Raw genomic sequence first — 18,488 nt, 5'->3', positions numbered from 1 at the left:
ATGGAAGTCAGTCTCTTCTACCTAGTAACAAGTGATACGACAGGAGGAAATGGCCTCAAGTTGCACCAAGGGAGGTTTCAGTTGGACATTACAAAAAACTCCTTCACTGAAAGGGTTCCCAAATACTGGAATAGGCTGCCCAGAGAGGTGGTTGAATCCCCATCCCTGGAGGTGTTAAAAAAAACACAGAGATGTGGCACTGAGGAACATGGTTTAGCACCAGATTTGGTAGAATTAGAGAATAGTTGGACTTGATCTTAAAGGTCTTTTCCAACCAAGCCGATTCCATTATTCTATGATTCTACTACAACTCTCTCTGTGTTATGTGGGCTCCATCATAGGCTACAATGAAATTACAGAAGGAGGGGAAAGAGACTGAAAATTGGCAGCGGAAGATGCAAGGGGTTAAGTACACATTGCAATTAAAACCAAGAAATCTCCACCCTTCCCAAATGCATACACAAGAGTGTATTTCTGCTCTGACTTTGTAATATAAATGGGAGGGGATGATCCACGAGAGGTCAGATAAGAAGCGGTTGATAGACAAAGCTGGGGAGCTGAGGTACTCTAGTGCATAGAAGTGGCTTTATGATCACCATTAACCATAAGCAGACTTGTAAGTACCACAAAGATATCTCTTCTAAATTTTACAGAACTGGTTTTGAACTTATTTCATGGCAAACACATTAAATTCATCCATCAGGAAAGACTCATCTGCCTACCACCTTGATTCTGCAGTAGTCTGGAAAGAAATCTGAGGCAGACCTGTTCAAACAGTCCCTCTGCCATGACCTGTGAAGTTGTTGCTCTCAGAGACACAAAACAGTGTAGACAGGATTTACTGACATTTCAGATAACATCCTTGTTTTCATGGGAAAAGTGGATATTTTTAAACTATTCATTGCATTAGGTTCTCAGCTGCCCTTTGGTTTCATTCAGAAAATGAAAACGTGCTAATCCCAAAATCGTATTTTGCTTTTTTAGATTGAGTTTGCACTGCTTTTGGTTTCCATCATTTTCTGTCCATTCTCTTCTTTGTTCCACATGACTCTTTTACTCCTGTATTCCCTTTGTTTCTTTCTTTTGGGGTCCTAATTGTTTTTTCTCTCTAACACCCAAGTAAGTAACTTCTCTGATCCTGACTCTACCCTGCTTCACAGGCCAAAGCCCTTACAGCAGTCCTCAGCAGAAATCATTCTGCATCTTGAGATGATATCCCCAATATAGAAAGACCCAGACTTGCAGCATTTTTGGATTTCCCTATCTGTGGGGTTTCAGTTGAAGTCTCTTCCTCTATGAGACTGTGCTGCTGGTCAGGGCTAGTCCCCAGCTGCCCTCGCCACTCTCCTGCTCACACAAACTGGTAGGACAGTAAACACCAGCAACAGAGCTCAGGAGCCCTTGCACAGGCCCAGCTGGAAACAGGTGTCTGATTACAGCTAAGAAACAGCTCTCACATTCAGAACTAACCCCCACAAACAGACAGGGTGTGTCATGAGTGAAATAGAAAAATACCACTTTCTTAGTCAGATGGATGATTTTTATTTTTGCCTTATAAAATATTCATTCACCTGTTGCTTTTTTGGATTAGCAGAAATCCAGGGTTAGGGCAGCACAAAATGACCTTCTCCCTTTTCTCTTTGTCCCCAGGGTGCATCAATCCTCAGAATGATTCGAGACTGGATTACACCAGAGCTCTTTCAGAAAGGCTGCCAGGTAAGGGTAGAATCAAAACACACCAGAAATGCAACCCACCCTCATGTGACAGTAGCAAACCAGTAAAACAGTGAATATCAGAGATTAAAACAGTAAATATCAAGTATTTCATGCATGTCAGTAGTGAGTGGACAATGTCAAAGAGAAGATGTTCCATACTCTCAAAGAAGCAGGAATGTGAACTGTGTTAAGATTTGATAGCCTGCCTGTGAAGACCTACACTAGTGATAGCTTTCACTGGAGAAATCTCCTCCACCCCACCGTTATCCTGTTGTCAGTTAGGATGCCCTCATTCAGCCATAAAAGTATGTTTGGAGCTTCATATGGCCACACTCCTCCAACCCATCCAAGTCTGCTCTGTAGGAACGCTCTTACAGGCATAAGCTCATTCATGCCCTGATGGAGGGGCACCCTGCACTAGATAGTTGAGGTAAGAAGTAGAAAAAGGAGAAATTGCACAGTCCGTAGTCCTTTCTCATGAAGGAAAAAATGGCATGCTACAAAATTATGGAAAGAAAAAAAGGGAGAAAGGGGCCCTCCCAGGAAGAGGAAGGTTTTCTGCCCTATTCTATGAGCCAGCATCAGTTGTCTCTGCAGAGTTACCTCCCTCTTGCTGGAGAGCACATTTATGGGACACTACAAGACAGCTGCATTTTCCTGTATTTTTCTTTTCATATATTCAGTCAGTACAGTTCCACAAGATGGGGAAATACAACCACCTTGTACTCGAGGGAGTATTTCCCCCTTACTCAGGGCCTTCGAGAGCATGATTGCAGGTAGCTGTGGCTAACAGTGAAACAAACAGCACCATCTACTGACTAAACATCACCAGGATCCAGACAGCAGGGTGGGAAAGCAGTGACTAGCTATCCAGGTACACAGGACAGGAATAGCGTTTAGGAGACGCAAACACTTAGCGCAATACTACGATTCCTTGTAACAGTCATTTTGATCACAACCTAGAGGTGACTCGACTTTCTTCTTCCACTCTGTGTCCACAGCTAGTGAAATCTGAGTTTCTTCCTTCTAAACCACATCTTACATTAGGCACAAGTTTACAACAAAGTAGGAAAGCCCAGGAACTTCATCAGCAGAATATTGATCCATTGAACCTCCTGCTCAGACTGTCACTGCACATGGATAGATACTCTATACAACTGATCTGTTGCCAGTGATGGTACAAGAGGTAACAGGCACAAAATTGGACATAAGAAGTTCCATCTAAACATGAGGGGGAACTTCTTTACTTCCAGGTTGGTAGAGCACTGGAGCAGGCTGCCCAGAGAGGTGGTGGAGTTTCCATTGCTGAAGTTATTTAAAACCCTTTGGAAGCAGTCCTATGCAACTGGCTCTGGCAGGGGGGTTGGACAAGATGATCTTCAGAGATCCCTTCCAGCCCTCTGTGATTCTGTGTGATACTTGCATCTCTGTACAACTGAATACGTGTATCACTTCCCTAGGCAAAGAAAAAAGACTTGGTAGTGTTTTCACAGTCTCCTACCTCTCTCTAGGCATACTTGAAGAAATACCATTTCCAGAATGCCAAGACAGATCAATTTTGGGAAGCTCTGGAAGAGGTAGGTTTTGCAGCAACCCCAGTCCTTGCTAATAAACATTTCATAACTCACCCAATTATTTCATTTCCTTGAGCTGTTCATATTCTAAAGGTCTTCAATCAATGAGACATCACAAGCTAGGCAGTTCCCCAGGATATTCCAACACATATTATTTCTAGCAATTCTACATTATTTCTTCATTTTTGGGGCAAAAGGCTGGAGGAGAGGATTACTAAACAAGAAATGAGGCCTTGCTCACAAACAGCAAGCTGCCAGAACATTGCCTCCACCCTAACCCAAGCTCGTTTCATGGGTGAAAGCACCTCTCATCCACCACACATGCACCTTGTACTCTCCTTTATCTCTAAACAGATTCAGCAGTTGGGAAGCTCTCAACAGTGCCCATTCCCAAGTAATTTTGGTGTTCAATTCCAGCTTTTGAGGCCCAGTTGGGTCATTCTCTGTTGACACCATTTTCTGATCTCTCTTTCTCCTTGAGATTGGGCTGTTTCTTTCCATCTGGCCAATTACCCACAAAATACTACCAAGGTCTACTCCTGTTATCATTTCCTTTCCTTCCACCACACACACTTCCACTATGTGAACACTCACAGAGCCCAGGCTGCTCTTTTGTGTCTCCTTTCAAGCTCCTATCTCCTTGGTCCACCATTTTGTCCTGCTCAGCAGGACTTCCTACTGCTCCCTCCCTGGTGCTCTCCATCTTCAAGTCACCTGTCTTGTCTGAAGAAGAAAACAGTGACTCTAACTCAATTCCCAGCTAGCATCCTTCAGCTCCAGACTAGAGCAGAAGTTTATGGCCCACAAAATGAATCAAATTTTACGTTAGTGCAGCTGCTGATGGTTAACGCTGGTTCCTCCTTCACACTCAAAACAGGGCATACTGAAAGGAGTCTTCTGGCTTTGAGAAGTCTCTTTATGTCTTTTTTGTCCTGTTGACAGAATTGAGAGATCTTAGAGTATGCAGGAGGCCTCAAAGATTCCTCAGTATTTCTTGTTATGTTACTGACCAGTCTCCTGTCTACATACTTCTCATTTCTTCTGTCCATGTTCAAGTTTCCCGCTCATTCCTTCTGTCAATGACAGGCACCATAAAAGAACTTAAAGGAGAAAATTTTGTACTGAACCTGCTTTTTCTCTGCCCTTTCTGCTCTTCTTTCTTTCTTTCAATATCAGAAATATTTAATTTTTTTCCCCTCTTTGCACTGAATTTGATTTTTCACTGCAACCTTCTCCCATCATTCACAGGCAAGTAATAAACCTGTGAAGGAAGTCATGGACACATGGACTAGGCAGATGGGCTACCCTGTTTTGGAGATGGGAAGTAATTCAATATTCACACAGAAACGTTTTCTTTTGGATCCCAATGCAAATGCTTCTTATCCCACTTCTGATTTTGGGTAAGTTCCTGCTGCAAACCAGTAGTCATACTGTACACACACTTTCTTCAGCTCACATATATGTAGGCAGTGTTATGCTCATTCTTGATAAACATACTCTCAACATTTGTTTTTAAAAAGAAACCTCCAGGAAGTTAGATACAAATACTTCCAGTTCGTGACAGCATCAGCCCTTTGTCTCTGGGTTTCTTTCTCAAACATAGCAGAGCAAAATCAGAGAGGGTCTATCAAAAAAAACTTATTTCCACACACAGACATCTTAAATGATTGCAAATCATCTCTTGAATGACTGCAAGTTATAGCCTGCCAGACAAAGGAAAAGTGACACAAAGTTGTCTCTGTCCAGAAATAATATGCCACGATCCAGGTATTTTATATCTTGGGAGTTCATTCCTTTTCCTACATGGCACAACATCTATAATGCACCACATACAATACAGGGTCTTCTCCATGTGCCTTAGATACATAAGTTACAGTGAAATAGCTAACCATGTATAAATATTATTAATCCTCATCAAGAGCTGCCTTTTTTCCTGTTTAACTGAGGAAGATGTTGCTTTATGTTATCCATCTAAAAGAGAGTTACTTAGTCAAAGTTATCCATCCTGGGCTCTTGTGTGGCCTGACAACTAGCTGCAAACTCTCATCTCATACTATTCAAGATAGATGGGAGACAGTGTAGGAGCACATTTGTTAATTAACACACAACTAACCTGAAGGGAGGTGAGCTATACCTGTGGACTCAACACAGGAAAATGGCTTGGCTGCACCATGGCATGGCTGGCACTGTCTCTATTCTTAGCCAGCCCAAATTTTGAGGTAATACAACTTCTGTAATATTTCAGTGAAAAGGACTCAAATTACTCCAGAGTAGGAAGGTTCTGTTCCTTGGGCTAGCCCAACCAACTAAAATAGTGAAATTTGCCTGTTTGAAGCAGAACTAAACCTACCCCAAAGAAATTTTCCATTAGTTTGTACTAATTATTTCAATACAAAGAGGAAGAAAAAGGTGGAGATGGAGAAACCCCTTTGGCCACTTTGTTCCATTCTGTTTAAAAAGAACAAAACTGACCACTGAGGAGGCCCATGGTATTGGCAGTTTTGGATAGGTATCCAAAGAGCTGAGCTGAGATTATTAGCAATGTATTTGCAATGTTCTATTTCTCACAATGTAAGCAGAGAAGTTTGAATGCTTTGGAAGCAACCCTACCTGCAGGCTACAGCACTGTGCCATTTGAAGGTTGGTGTTACAGAGCAATGTGGCAAAAATACCTTATGTTAAAAGTTTTAAATTATTGCACTATGCTTTAAGGTAGAAGACTGAGGAATTCTACTTTCTCTTGACTTCAACTCAGGGCTTTTTATAGCGCTTGTCACTGGGGGGTTTAAGACTGAAAACAAATCTCTCTCTGATAGACTGTAAAATGCTAACAGGAAACAGCAGGTGACTGCTCAAATAATTTTAGCAGCCCTGTACAAGTGCCCATGCAGGTATACTCACAGCATGTTCTGCCATCCCACTTCTCTGCCTGGTCATGCTGTGGGTCAGGCTGTGCCATGACTCCCTTCTGGTCCAAATGTCTCAGCTTCATCCTGGCCATGCCTGGGACTGAGGAGCCTGCACTACCCACTGAAAGCACTCAAAGAATTGAAGAGCAAGTGGTGAGGTCACATTTGGCTCCCAGTGCTGTCTAATGGACATACATTAACACTGACAACAACCAGCCACACATAAGCAACTTTTAATTGTCTTGTGCCCTGCTAGATTATCATCTGATGTGATGTGACAATACTGCTCAGCAGGGCTGCATGCTCCAGACCTGTGCTAATAAGCTGCACAGTATTTCACTATTTCAGTATCACTAAGGTTGGAAGAGACCTCAAAGATCATCCAGTCCAACCTGTCACCACAGACCTCATGACTAGAGTAGGGAGGACACTAGTACAACAGAAATTCTTTCATGTGATTCTGGGTCATCATTACCCTCTCCAGCACATGAATGAAGTCACCAAGAGGTGAAGACTGCATTTAGAAGGAGATGGCTCTAGGAGTTTCTTTGATTTTCCAAACAAAAAAAAAGAAGATCTAAAGAAATTGTACAGCTTTCAGACTTAACTTCAGGTACACAATTAACTCAGTACCATATTAACATGACAAATACATCAACATGGGATACAAGACAAAGTCTTACTCCCTTGCAATGCATCAGATGCATTTTTAGAGTTATTGATATATGCAAAATATGAAGACAAGCTACTGGTGTTCTCCATCTCTAGAGTATGACCATGCTCAGACACTTCATGGTGTTTACTTTGTTTTACACAGAATAGAACTGCCCAAATCATACCACACCAGTAGCTGGAATTTTGCTGCCTGAAGAGAGTATCATAGCACAGGAATAGCTTTACAACTCAAACAACAGCTGAAATGCTGGGATTTGTTACAAGGGATAATTGGTCAGTGAGTATGTACAGAGTAGTCTGAGAGTAGCCCTGAAGAGAAAGACTTGGGGGTGTTGATTGATCAGAAGCTCAACGTGAGCCAGCAGTGCACTCATTCAGCCCAGAAGGCAAATTGTGTGCTGGGCTGCATCAAGAGGACTGTGGTCAGGAGGGCAAGAGAGAGGATTCTGCCCTTTTGCTTTGCTCTTGTGACACCTCACCTCGAATACTGTGTCCAGTTCTGGTGTCCCCATCATATAAAGGACACAGAGCTGTTGGAGCTAGTCCAGAGGAGGGCCACAAGGATGATCCAAGGTCTGGAACACCTCTGTTATGAGGATAGGCTGAGAGAGCTAGGGTTGTTCAGACTGGAGAAAAGAATACTCTGTGGGGACCTTAGACCTGCCTTCCAGTCGTTGAAGGGATCCTACAGGAAGGCTGCAAAGAGACTTTTCATAAATGTGTGTAGTGATATGCCAAGGGGGAATGGTTTTAAGCTGAGGGAGAATAGTTTTAGACTGGATCTTAGGAAGAAATTCTTCAGTACAAGGGTGGTGAGACTCTGGAATAGGCTGCTCAGAGAGGCTGAGGATGCCCCCTCCCTGGGGGGTGTTCAAGGCCTTGAGCAACCAGGTCTAGTTGAGACGCATCCCTGCCAATAGCAGGGAGGTTGGAGTAGATAGTGTCTTAGGTCCCCTCCAACCTAAGCCATTCTCTGACTCTACAACATATATGCACAGTTGGCTTCATAAAAGAAGATGGAAGCATTGAAACAAAGACAAAGATTAATTGAAGCTTTGTATTTAGCATTGGTTTTCACATGTCATTTGATTCACTTTCCCTTTAAATTATTTCAGTTACAAATGGAACATACCAGTGAAATGGAGACTTGGGGATACAACAGATTATGTTTTCTACAACATATCAGATTCTGCAGGTAAATTTCCCCTTCTTTCTTAAGAGCAATGAATGAATAAAGCATTCCAACATCCTTAAAAATTAATAAAATACAGAATTAGTTTTCAGGCTCTCCATTTCCAGCTCTGGGAAGCAGAGCACTGTGTGAAATTAGTAGTCAATTCTGCAAGATGATTATTTCTCCTATATACATATTAGGCCAATTTAGGCTTAATTCAGGAAGTGATTGTGCTGTGTTTAAGCATGTGCTTAAATGTCCTTACGCAAGTGGCTAAATGTCCTGAAGCATATCCCTGAGCATGTGCTTAAATACAGTTCTGTTCAATGATGCATCTAAGCATACTCTTAATTATGGTGCGTTAAAATCAATGGGACTTAGACATGCCCTTTGTTGAGTCAAAGGAAAGAGGTGAAGTGGGAGGGGGATGAATACACCTGTAACATGGCAAGTAGAATGTGAGTTCAATTAAAGAGCTGCACACAATTAAATATGTGTTCTAACACTGGTTTCAGGAACGAGGAAATACCTCCATGAGCATTTCTGATGATCTGTTGTGCAGTCAAACCTGTATTTCCCATTCTGCAACTCTAGTGGCCAAAAACAGGGAGTGGGGGGGAAAAAAAGTACTGACTTGTTGAGCTTTTAAATTTTGTCACTTGTTGGAATTTCCAAAATGCCACAATCAGCTCTTTTCTTGAGTTTCAATGAGTGTTACCTATTCAAACTGTAATTTGCCTTTTGTTCTGCTCTTGTTTTAAACTGGTTGCTTTTCATATCCATGTAAAAGCAAACAAAAAAAGTCTTGTGCCATGATAAAAGTCAGAGGTTAACATAAAGAAATTTTCTTTCTCTAACTTCCACATAACTTTGCAGTGGGCTGCAAGGGGATACTGACTTCATTTATTGGTTTGAATTGGAGGGGACCTTAAAAATCCAACTCCCCTGCCATGGGCAGGGGGACCTCCTACTAGACCAAGCTGGGGGTGGTGGCAGAAATCAATGGAAGATAAAATATGAGAACTTTAAAACTAGTAGCAGTCAAGAGGGTGAAAACCTTTTAAAATGCATATTTGCAAGTGCAAGAACTGCTTCTTTGCATTTTTTTACTTTTTAGAATGATGTTAATTTTCATCATCTTTACCCTAAGCAGAACAGTCTCCATTTTTAATATAGCAAACTAACCAGCCTGGCTTGAAGAGGGTAAAATTAGATTGGATGTTAGAAAGCCGTTGGAATGGGCTGCCCAGGGAAGTGGTGGAGTCACCATGACTGGAGGTGTTTAGGAAGAGACTGGATGGGGTGCTTGGTGCCATGGTTTAGTTGATTAGATAGTGTTAGGTGATAGGTTGGAATCGATGATCTCAAAGGTCTCTTCCAACCTGGTTAATTCTGTTCTATTCTATTCTAAAGCAATTCTTTACACTGAGGGTGGTGAGACACTGGAACAAATTGCCCTGGGAGGTCGTGGATGCCTCCTCCCTGGAGGTGTTCAGTGCCAGGTTGGATGAGGCCTTGAACAACCTGGTCAAGTGGAGGGTGTCACTGCCAATGCCAGGGGAACTGGAAACATAATCTTCAATGTCCCTTCCAAACTAAGCCATTCTATGAATCTATGAATCTAAGTAATTACCACAATGCCTTATTCTAAGACGGATGCTGGCATTCATTAAAGTCTGTCGTAACTCATCTTTACTCACAGCCATTTCAACAATAAATAAATACATTTAAGGATCAGACTTTCATTTGCTAGTCATTAAAACTATTTTTGGAGTCAAGGAATCTGCAGTGAGTTCTGTGTCATGTAAACTGCACAAACAGATCGCTGTGTGTTTGGCTTGCAGGAATTGAAATATCTTCTCCTACCGACACTTTTGTGAATGTTAATCCAGAACACATTGGATTCTTTCGGGTGAATTATGATAGCCAAAACTGGAACAGGTTAAGCAATCTTCTGGTCAACAACTACAAAGTGAGTATCGTAACAGCAACCTGTTTGATGGTTCTCCCACAGAGGTCTGAGGAGGCTGAGTTTTTTCCTGCTAATGATTCATAAAATCTTGCTGTCTCTTTTCCACTTTTCACACAGAGTCTTTCAGCTGCTGACCGTGCAGGGATTTTGGATGATGCCTTTTCTTTAGCAAGGTAAATTAATTCCCTGCAGAGATTTCAGCACAAGTTTTTCACTTTCCATTGCTCATTAATTAGAGTTAGCGCAGGTGGCTGAAAGAAAACCTTTGAATTTGCTACAAGTCTGAATTGGCTATTGCCTTGTGTTGTCCTGCAAAAGGGGTAAATTCAGGTGTGCATTGGCAGCCTGCAGTAACAATGCAGTCAAGAGAAATTCTCCTCTTCATTTCAGTTGCCAAAAAAAAGAGAGGAAAAAAAAAAAAAAAAAAGCCAAAAAGAGGGCTTAAATTGCCCAGGTCTTTGAAAGGGGTGTTTGGGCCATGTAAGTAACAATAATAGAAGCACATCAGAAGAAGTTAGGTGTCCAGAGAATCAGAGGCATGCCTACAATGCACAACATGGCAACAGGAAGTTACCACCTCAGCTATCTTACTTAGAAGCTTGCTTGGAAACTTCTAGCTCTTGTACCCAGCCATACTGACACAGATAAACTCTGTATGACCTTCTGTGACAGCCTCCAAGTCTGAGTTTCCTCAGCCTCACAGGATGCCTCCAGAGGTAGCAATTCCTTTTCATGTGACTGGAGTAGATGTAGTTAGTTGAGGACTATCCAGTTCTGGGCACACTGAGCTATTGCACAATGTGAACAGGATCCTCATGGCAGCGAGAGCTCCTGCAGTTAGGTTTTGATCAACTGATCCTCAGCGGTCTCTTTGGAAGACATGTCCCAAGTTACATTCCAGACTATTTCCCCCCTCCCAAAACTTATTTTTTCAGACCTTCTAAAGTAAACAACGTTCTAATATCTTTAAAGAAGCAAGTGCTTCAAGTTCATTAAAATAATAGAAGCTAAATAACAGAAGTTATGTTTTCTCCTTCCACAGAGCTGGCCTTGTGGATTACGCTGTTCCCCTGCAGCTCACAAGATACCTAACAAACGAAACAGACTATTTACCTTGGCACAGAGTTATATCGGCTGTAACTTACCTCGCAAACATGCTGGAAGATGATCAAAATCTCTACCCCCAGTTTCAGGTGATGAAGGAAAAAAAAAACCATTCCTGCATGGGACCACTGGATCTGACAGTTCAGGATCTATAACAGCAAAAATAATTGACTTTCAAGTGGTTTTCCATGATGCTGAGCTATCAGTACTTACTTTTTGCTACTGTCCACTTAGAAAAAACAAAACCAGAAGTGATAAAAACTGCTTAGCACTTATTTTTCAATTGTGTGGATTCTCAAATCAGAGAAATGATGCCTAATTATTCTTATAATCTTTCACCATAAGTCACAGTGCAGACTTTTGTTAGCACTGTCCTGTCTCCAGTAAAAAACTCTGTACAGGGCAGCAAAATCTCTGACACTTGGCCTCACACAAAAAACATCTACATCGCACTGTGGCAGTAAGCAGGTTTGTTAGCTGACCTAAAATTTTGAACATGATTTAACAGTCACTGAAATAAATATGTCCTGATCTCAGCATCATCTCTGGAAAATAGTCATGTCAGTGGATCCTTGCTGTACCCTGATTTTCCTTTGGGAACACAGAGAAGGCTGGAGAGAAGCAGGTTGCCTTTGTCCTGTCTGTGCAGCAGATTTTCAGATCTGGAATGCTATGGTGATCTGGAGAGACTGTGCATGTTTATGTTATTTATTGTTTAAGAGATGCCAGTTCTAGGAAGACTGAAGGAGAATGATCTCTGGGCACAAATACATTGTTATTTAAAGAAATCTACATGAGGGACTAACTCCTCTTTTCTACCTCAGAAATATTTTCTCCAACAAGTAAAGCCTATTGTGGATCAGCTGCTCTGGAATGATAGTGGAGACCATTTGGAGAGGTTGGGCAATCTTTTTTTCTTTTCTTTTTTTTTTTTTTTTCTTTTTAATCTCATATTTGGGGTCAGAGTGGCTGGAGAGATCCCAAACAGAGAGGGACCTGGGGGTGCTGATCAACAGCCGCCTGAATATGAGCCAACAGTGTGCCCAGGTGGCCAGGAGGGCCAATGGCATCCTGGCCTGCATTAGGAATAGTGTGGCCAGCAGGAGCAGGGAGGTCATAGTGCCCCTGTACTCTGCTCTGGTTAGGCCGCACCTTGAGTACTGTGTCCAGTTCTGGGCCCCTCAGTTTAAGAAGGACATCGAAACACTTGAGCGTGTCCAGAGAAGGGCAACAAGGCTGAGGAGAGGCCTTGAGCACAAGCCCTATGAGGAGAGGCTGAGGGAGCTGGGATTGTTTAGCCTGGAGAAGAGGAGGCTCAGGGGTGACCTCATTGCCCTCTACAACTACCTGAAAGGTGGTTGTAGCCAGGAAGGGGTTGGCCTCTTCTCCCAGGCAACCAGCACCAGAACAAGAGGACACAGTATCAAGCTGTGCCAGGGGAGGTTTAGACTCGAGGTGAGGAGGAAGTTCTTCACCGAGCGAGTCATTCCTCATTGGAACGGGTTGCCCAGGGAGGTGGTTGAGTCATCGACCCTGGAGGCGTTCAAGGGGAGATTGGACGTGGCACTTGGTGCCATGGTCTAGTCATGGGGTCTGTGTTGATAGGTTGGACTCGATGATCCTCGAGGTCCTTTCCAACCTAAGCGATACTGTGATACTGTGGTACTGTGATATTATTGATGGATTCAAAGAACACTAAGCAGTAGGAAAATATTTCTCCCTCTCTCTCTCTTTTAAAGGCTTCTTCGTGCATCTGTTCTAGACTTTGCCTGCAGTATGGGTGACCCAGAATCTCTGAACAATGCGTCTGTCCTTTTTGAGGATTGGCTACGAGGAAACAAGTGAGTGCTCACAGCTTCTGTGGCTGCTGAAAAGCACAGCACGTGGCTCAGTCACAGATCTCAAGCAGGAAAGGGGGAAGAATATTCAAGTACTCTTTCTTTATTTTAGTGTTCCTGTAAATCTCCGACTCCTAGTGTATCGCTATGGGATGCAGAACTCAGGCAATGAGTCATCATGGAATTATATGTTCGAGAAATACCAGGAGACATCATTAGCACAAGAAAAAGAGAAGCTGCTGTATGGCCTGGCATCAGTGAAGAACATCACCCTTTTGGACAGGTGATTTAAACACACAAAGATTTTACTTTCCTTATAGGTGTAAATGGTTTGTTCATTCCCCTCTCCTCTCTCCTGTCATTTTTGTCAGATTACAGCATGAGGAATGCAACACATTTTCAAGAGCAGTTATCTAACACCCTCCTCTGAGATTGTGTTATAGCAGAAAAAAGCCCTGCCCCTTTAGTGGAAAGATATTGAACACAATCAGAGTCTTCAGATCTTCCAACAGCACCTTCACCCCGTGTCATTTTAGTTGCTTAATAGTTAAGCATAAGGAGAAAAATAGTCATCTTTGTTTCCTCTGCAATCAGTGAAGGGATACAGGACAGAGCACTGTTTATCTCAGACCAGGAAAAGGACTTAAAATCAATGGGAACAATTACTTTGGTGTTGTCAGTCACCCTCCATTGGCTGCAGAGAGCATATTAGAACATTAAATACATTAGAACGTTGAGTAGCATTAGAACATATGTCTGCCTTCTAAGTAGCCCAAACTGGGCAAATAACCTTGAGCAATTGTTACTAACAGTCCTATGAAGGCATCTGTGTGAGGTTGCAATGCTCCCTGGGGTGCTGTGTAAAGGTGTCTGAGCCAGAACCAGAGACTAAGTATTCATGTCACCATGGCAGTGATGGGGAGACCAGAAATTGCCACAGACTGGTCCAAATGTCAGGCTGGATGGGCTGCCACTCTGCAGACACACCAGCTCTTGTAAGCTTCTCTGATAGCTTTGCAAGCCATTGTATCATGTAGCAGAGATACAAGGAAACACCTTCACCATGGTCATTCACCACTTGGTTGGAGCCTTGCCTAAATATCATAAGATGAAGCAATCTCTGTCTGGAAAAGTTCCAAGTTTAAGCAAGATGAAACAAGGAAGTATAGGAAGTTCAGAAAGAGTAAATATAAAAGTTAGAGTAAATAAAAAAGTGATTGAAGGCAGATGTATTCTTAAAACCTTGTGACCACAACAGCCATAATTGAAAGCCATTCAATAACTAATCACTGACATGATTAATACATGAATTAATTAGACAGATCAGCCTGTATTTACAGGGGGGAAAAATCCCCCCTAAAGCAGAGAGAATTCATGTCTTAATTTACTATTGAAACAACAAGGAAAGGGAAAAGAGCAAACAGACTGAGAAGGTTGTCTCTTACATGCAGGGAAAAAGAAGACAATCTTTAATCCCAGCACAAAAAATGTCTGAGGGTGCTCTTCTGCAGCTGCTTCTAGGAAGTCATGTTCATGCTGCTCATCCCCCTGCAAACATGCATGCTAAGGGATCCCTTCACTCTGTCAGCCAAAGCCATTTGTGCTGTAGCTGGAAGTACAACTGCAGCACATGCAGGCTTGCTATGCCCATTTTGTGTGAGCAAGTTTCAGAACAGCACAGCTTTAAGTGTGAGCAAGACTCCTGCCTGGGGATTCATGGTCTCTATATGAGACCATGGCCTGGACTACTACCTTTTGGGCTCTTTACTCCCCAAACAGGCCAGACTACTGAAAGATCCAATCTGATTTTCACTGGAATATTAACAATGGGTTTGGGCTATTTTTGAGTAACTTAAAGACATAAATACTATTTACTTTTTAAAGAGATACATAACAGCCAGGGTTTCTTTCAGTATAATTATCTCTTGACAGTCATCAACAGATATTTGTGGTTTAGATCATTGTATTTCACTTTTAGAATGTTGTAGATAGAAATCATATTCCTGCCTGGAAATGGGCCGGGGGTTGTATATTTGGGCAATCCAGACATCGGCATTGTGTCATTGATCATCATCAGTCAGAAGTGTTAAATTACCATTTGCTTTACATCGTCTTTTGTAGAAGACTTTCATTGATTCTTCTGGCATTGCCCTTAGGTACCTGAAATCCATTAATGACACCAACCTCATCAAAAGCCAAGATGTGTTCACAGTCCTGCGATACATCGCGTCCAACGTCTATGGGAAAACAATGGCCTGGGACTGGATACGACTTAACTGGCAGGACTTGGTTGACAGGTAGGTTAGGAAACTCCTGAGACATTCTAGGTCTGCACCCATTTGTGTAGCTTGTTATATGCCCTGGCTTTCTGTATTTTCACTGCACAGCTCTAAACACTGGGCTTTGCATAATGAAAATTGTGTGTTCAAAACAGTAATATCTACCTGCTGTGAAAAAGCTCTCTGCTGCTAAGTTGAAAATCATTCTTTGCCTACATGATCACTGTCAATGAAAAGTGATTTTAAAGTCTAGAATGTTCTACCAAGGCCATAGAAAATTGTATTTTTGCAAGGAAATTAGATGGACAGAGGCAAAGTGTTATGAGATTCAATGAGGCCAACTGCCAGGTCTACACTTGGGTCACAGCAACCCCATGCAGTGCTACAGGCTTGAGGGAGAGTGGCTGGAAAGCTACCCAGTAGAGAAAGACTGTGTGCCCAGGTGGACAAGAAGGCAAACAGTGTCCTGGCCTGATACAGGAGTCATGTGAATGGCAGGACCAGGGAAGAGATTGTCCCCTGTACTCAGCACTGTGGAGGTCACACCTTGAGTACAGAGTTTAGTTTTGAGGCTTTTACTCCAAGAAAGATACTGAGGTGTTGGAGTGGGTCTAGAAAAGCTGGTGAAGGGTCTGGAGAACAGGTCTGGTGAGGAGTGGCTGAGGGAACTGGGGTTGTTTAGTCTGGAGAAGGTGGAAGGGAAACTTCTCGCTCTCTACAACTACCTGAAAGGAGGTCATAGCCAGATGGGTGTTGGTCTCTTCTCCCTAGTAATGAGTGATGGGAAGAGAGGAAATTACCTCAGGTGTCACCAGGGGAGGTTTAGAAGAAACTCTTTCTTCATTGGGAGGGTTCTTAAAGAATCTAACAGACTGCCCAGGAAGGTGGCTGCATGCCCATCCCTGGATATGTTTAAAAGAGACAGAGATGTAATGCTGAAGAACATGGTTTAGCACCAGACTTGGGAGAGTTAGAGAATGGCTGGAGTTGATAATCTTAAAGATCTTTTGCAACCAGAATGAATCTATGGTTCTACAATTCTATGATGACTTGTACCTTCTCTTTTGGAGAGTTTTGCATCAAACATCATGTATTACTTGTTTTGTTTCTTTCCCCAGATTCACTATCAATGACAGAAACCTTGGTCGAATAGTAACTATTACCCAAAACTTCAACACAGAGCTCCAGCTTTGGCAGGTATGGTGACAGCATTTGTCTTGGATTTAAGTCAATTTAGTTAATGAGCTACTGGCCAGGAAAATTGACTTTTCATTCTCTAAAAGAGTGAAGCAGTAGGAGTTACTGTAAAACTATCCCAATGCTGCTAGCCTGACCTGAAATATCTCTCCCAGACAAAACTGCCTTTGGCCCTGCAAAAAGCCACTTGCCCAGTAGCAGCTTTATTTGTTTCACATCATTTCTTTTTCTCTCTCTTTTTCAGATGGAAAATTTCTTTGAGAAATATCCTAATGCTGGGGCAGGACAATCGTCCAGGAGTCAGTCAATTGAGCAAGTGGAAATCAACATTGAATGGCTAAAATCGAACAAGGAGGAAATACAAAGATGGTTAGAAGCAGAGCTGAGCCCTTAAAGTCTTACTTTTTTCAAAACATCATTCTGGGCATTCAGAGACATTTAGCAATGTGGATTTCTCACCTAAGTACCTTAGAGGACCAAGGCCTAATATTTTTTCTACAAACACTCAGGAGACCACTGCCAGAGCAATGCTTGTGTAGTTGCTGATCCTAGATCCTGCCAGCACTTGTGTGCAGGAATAGCTTTATATGTTCAGAGATGCATTTACCTGAACAAAGAAGACAAACTCTTAAAGCTACTCAAGGCAGAAGTGATGGCAGAACTAGGGTTCTTGCTGATCCAGCTGGTCTCACTCCTTCCACATACTGCTCTGAAAAGCTGCTTCTTTGTTCACACAGAGCACACTCAGGGATTCCTTTCCAAGTAGTACCTCTTAGGAGCTTTCTCCTGAAGGAAAGGGGAAAAAAACGTTGCTTTAGCATTGTCTGAAAACCATCCTCTATACTTGCAGCTATAAAAATGCTATATATGGGATCTAGCTTTGCCTTCTGATACTACAGGAGGGCTCTCTCTCATGATTTCTGGAGTCTAATTATCACTATACAAAGGATCAATACTATCAGCTTCTTTTTCAATGTTGTTTGTTGGGATTTTGGGATTCTGTAGCTTGGGTTAGGAGTTGGCTTGGTTATTTTTGTTTTAGTTCTAAACCTTGTCAAAAGCAGAGCCTGTGGTAGCTGCTACTGCAAGCAAGACAGACAGTACTTACTCTTTCTTTTCTGGAGAAAAAAATAAAATTCAAGAACCTACTTGGGAATCACAGTCTCTTTCTAATGAAATGGCAAAAGTGCCTGTGAGGCAGAAAAGCAGCTGTTGCATGTCCCAGGTATGCTGTACATATAGCTTCAGTGACTTGGGGGTGGAGGTGGGGGGAATGTGTTAACTCCTCAGATAAGCTATATTTAAAATGACAAATTCAGATGGAGGGGACAGGTAAGCCCCTTTTGCAATTCAGTCTACTGCAGAAGCACAGGCAGCAAAGAAATGATTCTTGATCCCAGGTCTCTCTGCCACTGTGATGCTGGAGAAGGCAACAGGACTGTTCTGCCTTGTTCCTCCCAAGCCTTGGAGCTCCCAGGTTTCTATGTGCTGTGTCCTGCCACCCTGTGGGCAGCAGATGTGAGAGCATCAGCCCCATCGTCCTTGCCTTCTCCCTGGTCTCCTGAGTGGGAAGGTGCATCAGCAGGGAGCCAGCTGGAGTTAATCCCTGTCTAGATGCCCTGGGAAAAGGATCACAGAGCTTCTCACAGTAGAAAGCCCTGGGAGAGATTAGGCACCTCTGTCAGGCAACTGCAGATGGATGGGAGGACAGACATATGGAAAAACACTTCTCTCCCCTTCATCCTGCAACGCTACTCAAAGGGAAAGCTAGAGATGCTGAGGAGGTGGCTGTAATGTACAAAAATCCAAGGGTACAGTCTGTGTCTACCTCTGGGCTTTGGAACAGCACAGAAGGCTGCGGGGAGACTTACATTGTGCCAGAGGGAAACACTTCACCCTGCTTGCTCCCCCAGGAGATTCAGGGCTGGTACTGTTTTGGGCCTCTCCCTAGATACCCAAACAGTGACGACAAGCTCAGACAAATCTGGTGACCAAGGCAGTTGTCTTGTCAAAGAAAAATGTCAGTCATTTGCTTCTGCAAACAGAACAT

At 42.7% G+C, this 18,488-nt stretch overlaps 1 protein-coding gene across 1 annotated transcript in view; it reads left to right on the top strand.

Moving 5' to 3' along the window:
• The window catches only part of ENPEP (glutamyl aminopeptidase), a 38,050-nt gene extending 20,456 nt beyond the window's left edge, over positions 1–17,594 (top strand). Inside the window, exons 8-20 of the mRNA XM_068137441.1 lie at positions 1,651–1,716; positions 3,228–3,293; positions 4,539–4,690; positions 7,990–8,069; positions 9,893–10,020; positions 10,138–10,193; positions 11,063–11,213; positions 11,949–12,022; positions 12,864–12,965; positions 13,075–13,245; positions 15,119–15,259; positions 16,360–16,438; positions 16,683–17,594. Coding sequence (XP_067993542.1) covers positions 1,651–1,716; positions 3,228–3,293; positions 4,539–4,690; positions 7,990–8,069; positions 9,893–10,020; positions 10,138–10,193; positions 11,063–11,213; positions 11,949–12,022; positions 12,864–12,965; positions 13,075–13,245; positions 15,119–15,259; positions 16,360–16,438; positions 16,683–16,832 — 1,416 coding nt within the window. The 3' untranslated portion in view covers positions 16,833–17,594. The remainder of the gene's footprint in view (positions 1–1,650; positions 1,717–3,227; positions 3,294–4,538; positions 4,691–7,989; positions 8,070–9,892; positions 10,021–10,137; positions 10,194–11,062; positions 11,214–11,948; positions 12,023–12,863; positions 12,966–13,074; positions 13,246–15,118; positions 15,260–16,359; positions 16,439–16,682) is intronic.
• The last annotated feature ends 894 nt before the right edge of the window (positions 17,595–18,488 follow it).

This window comes from Melanerpes formicivorus, unplaced genomic scaffold (genome assembly GCF_026170545.1).
Source record: "Melanerpes formicivorus ecotype bairdi unplaced genomic scaffold, bMelFor1.0.p_v2 SCAF_4, whole genome shotgun sequence".
Classification (NCBI taxonomy): Eukaryota; Metazoa; Chordata; class Aves; order Piciformes; family Picidae; genus Melanerpes; species Melanerpes formicivorus.
Note: the sequence above shows the minus strand (reverse complement) of the source record. Positions and strands in the feature narration are given on the sequence as shown.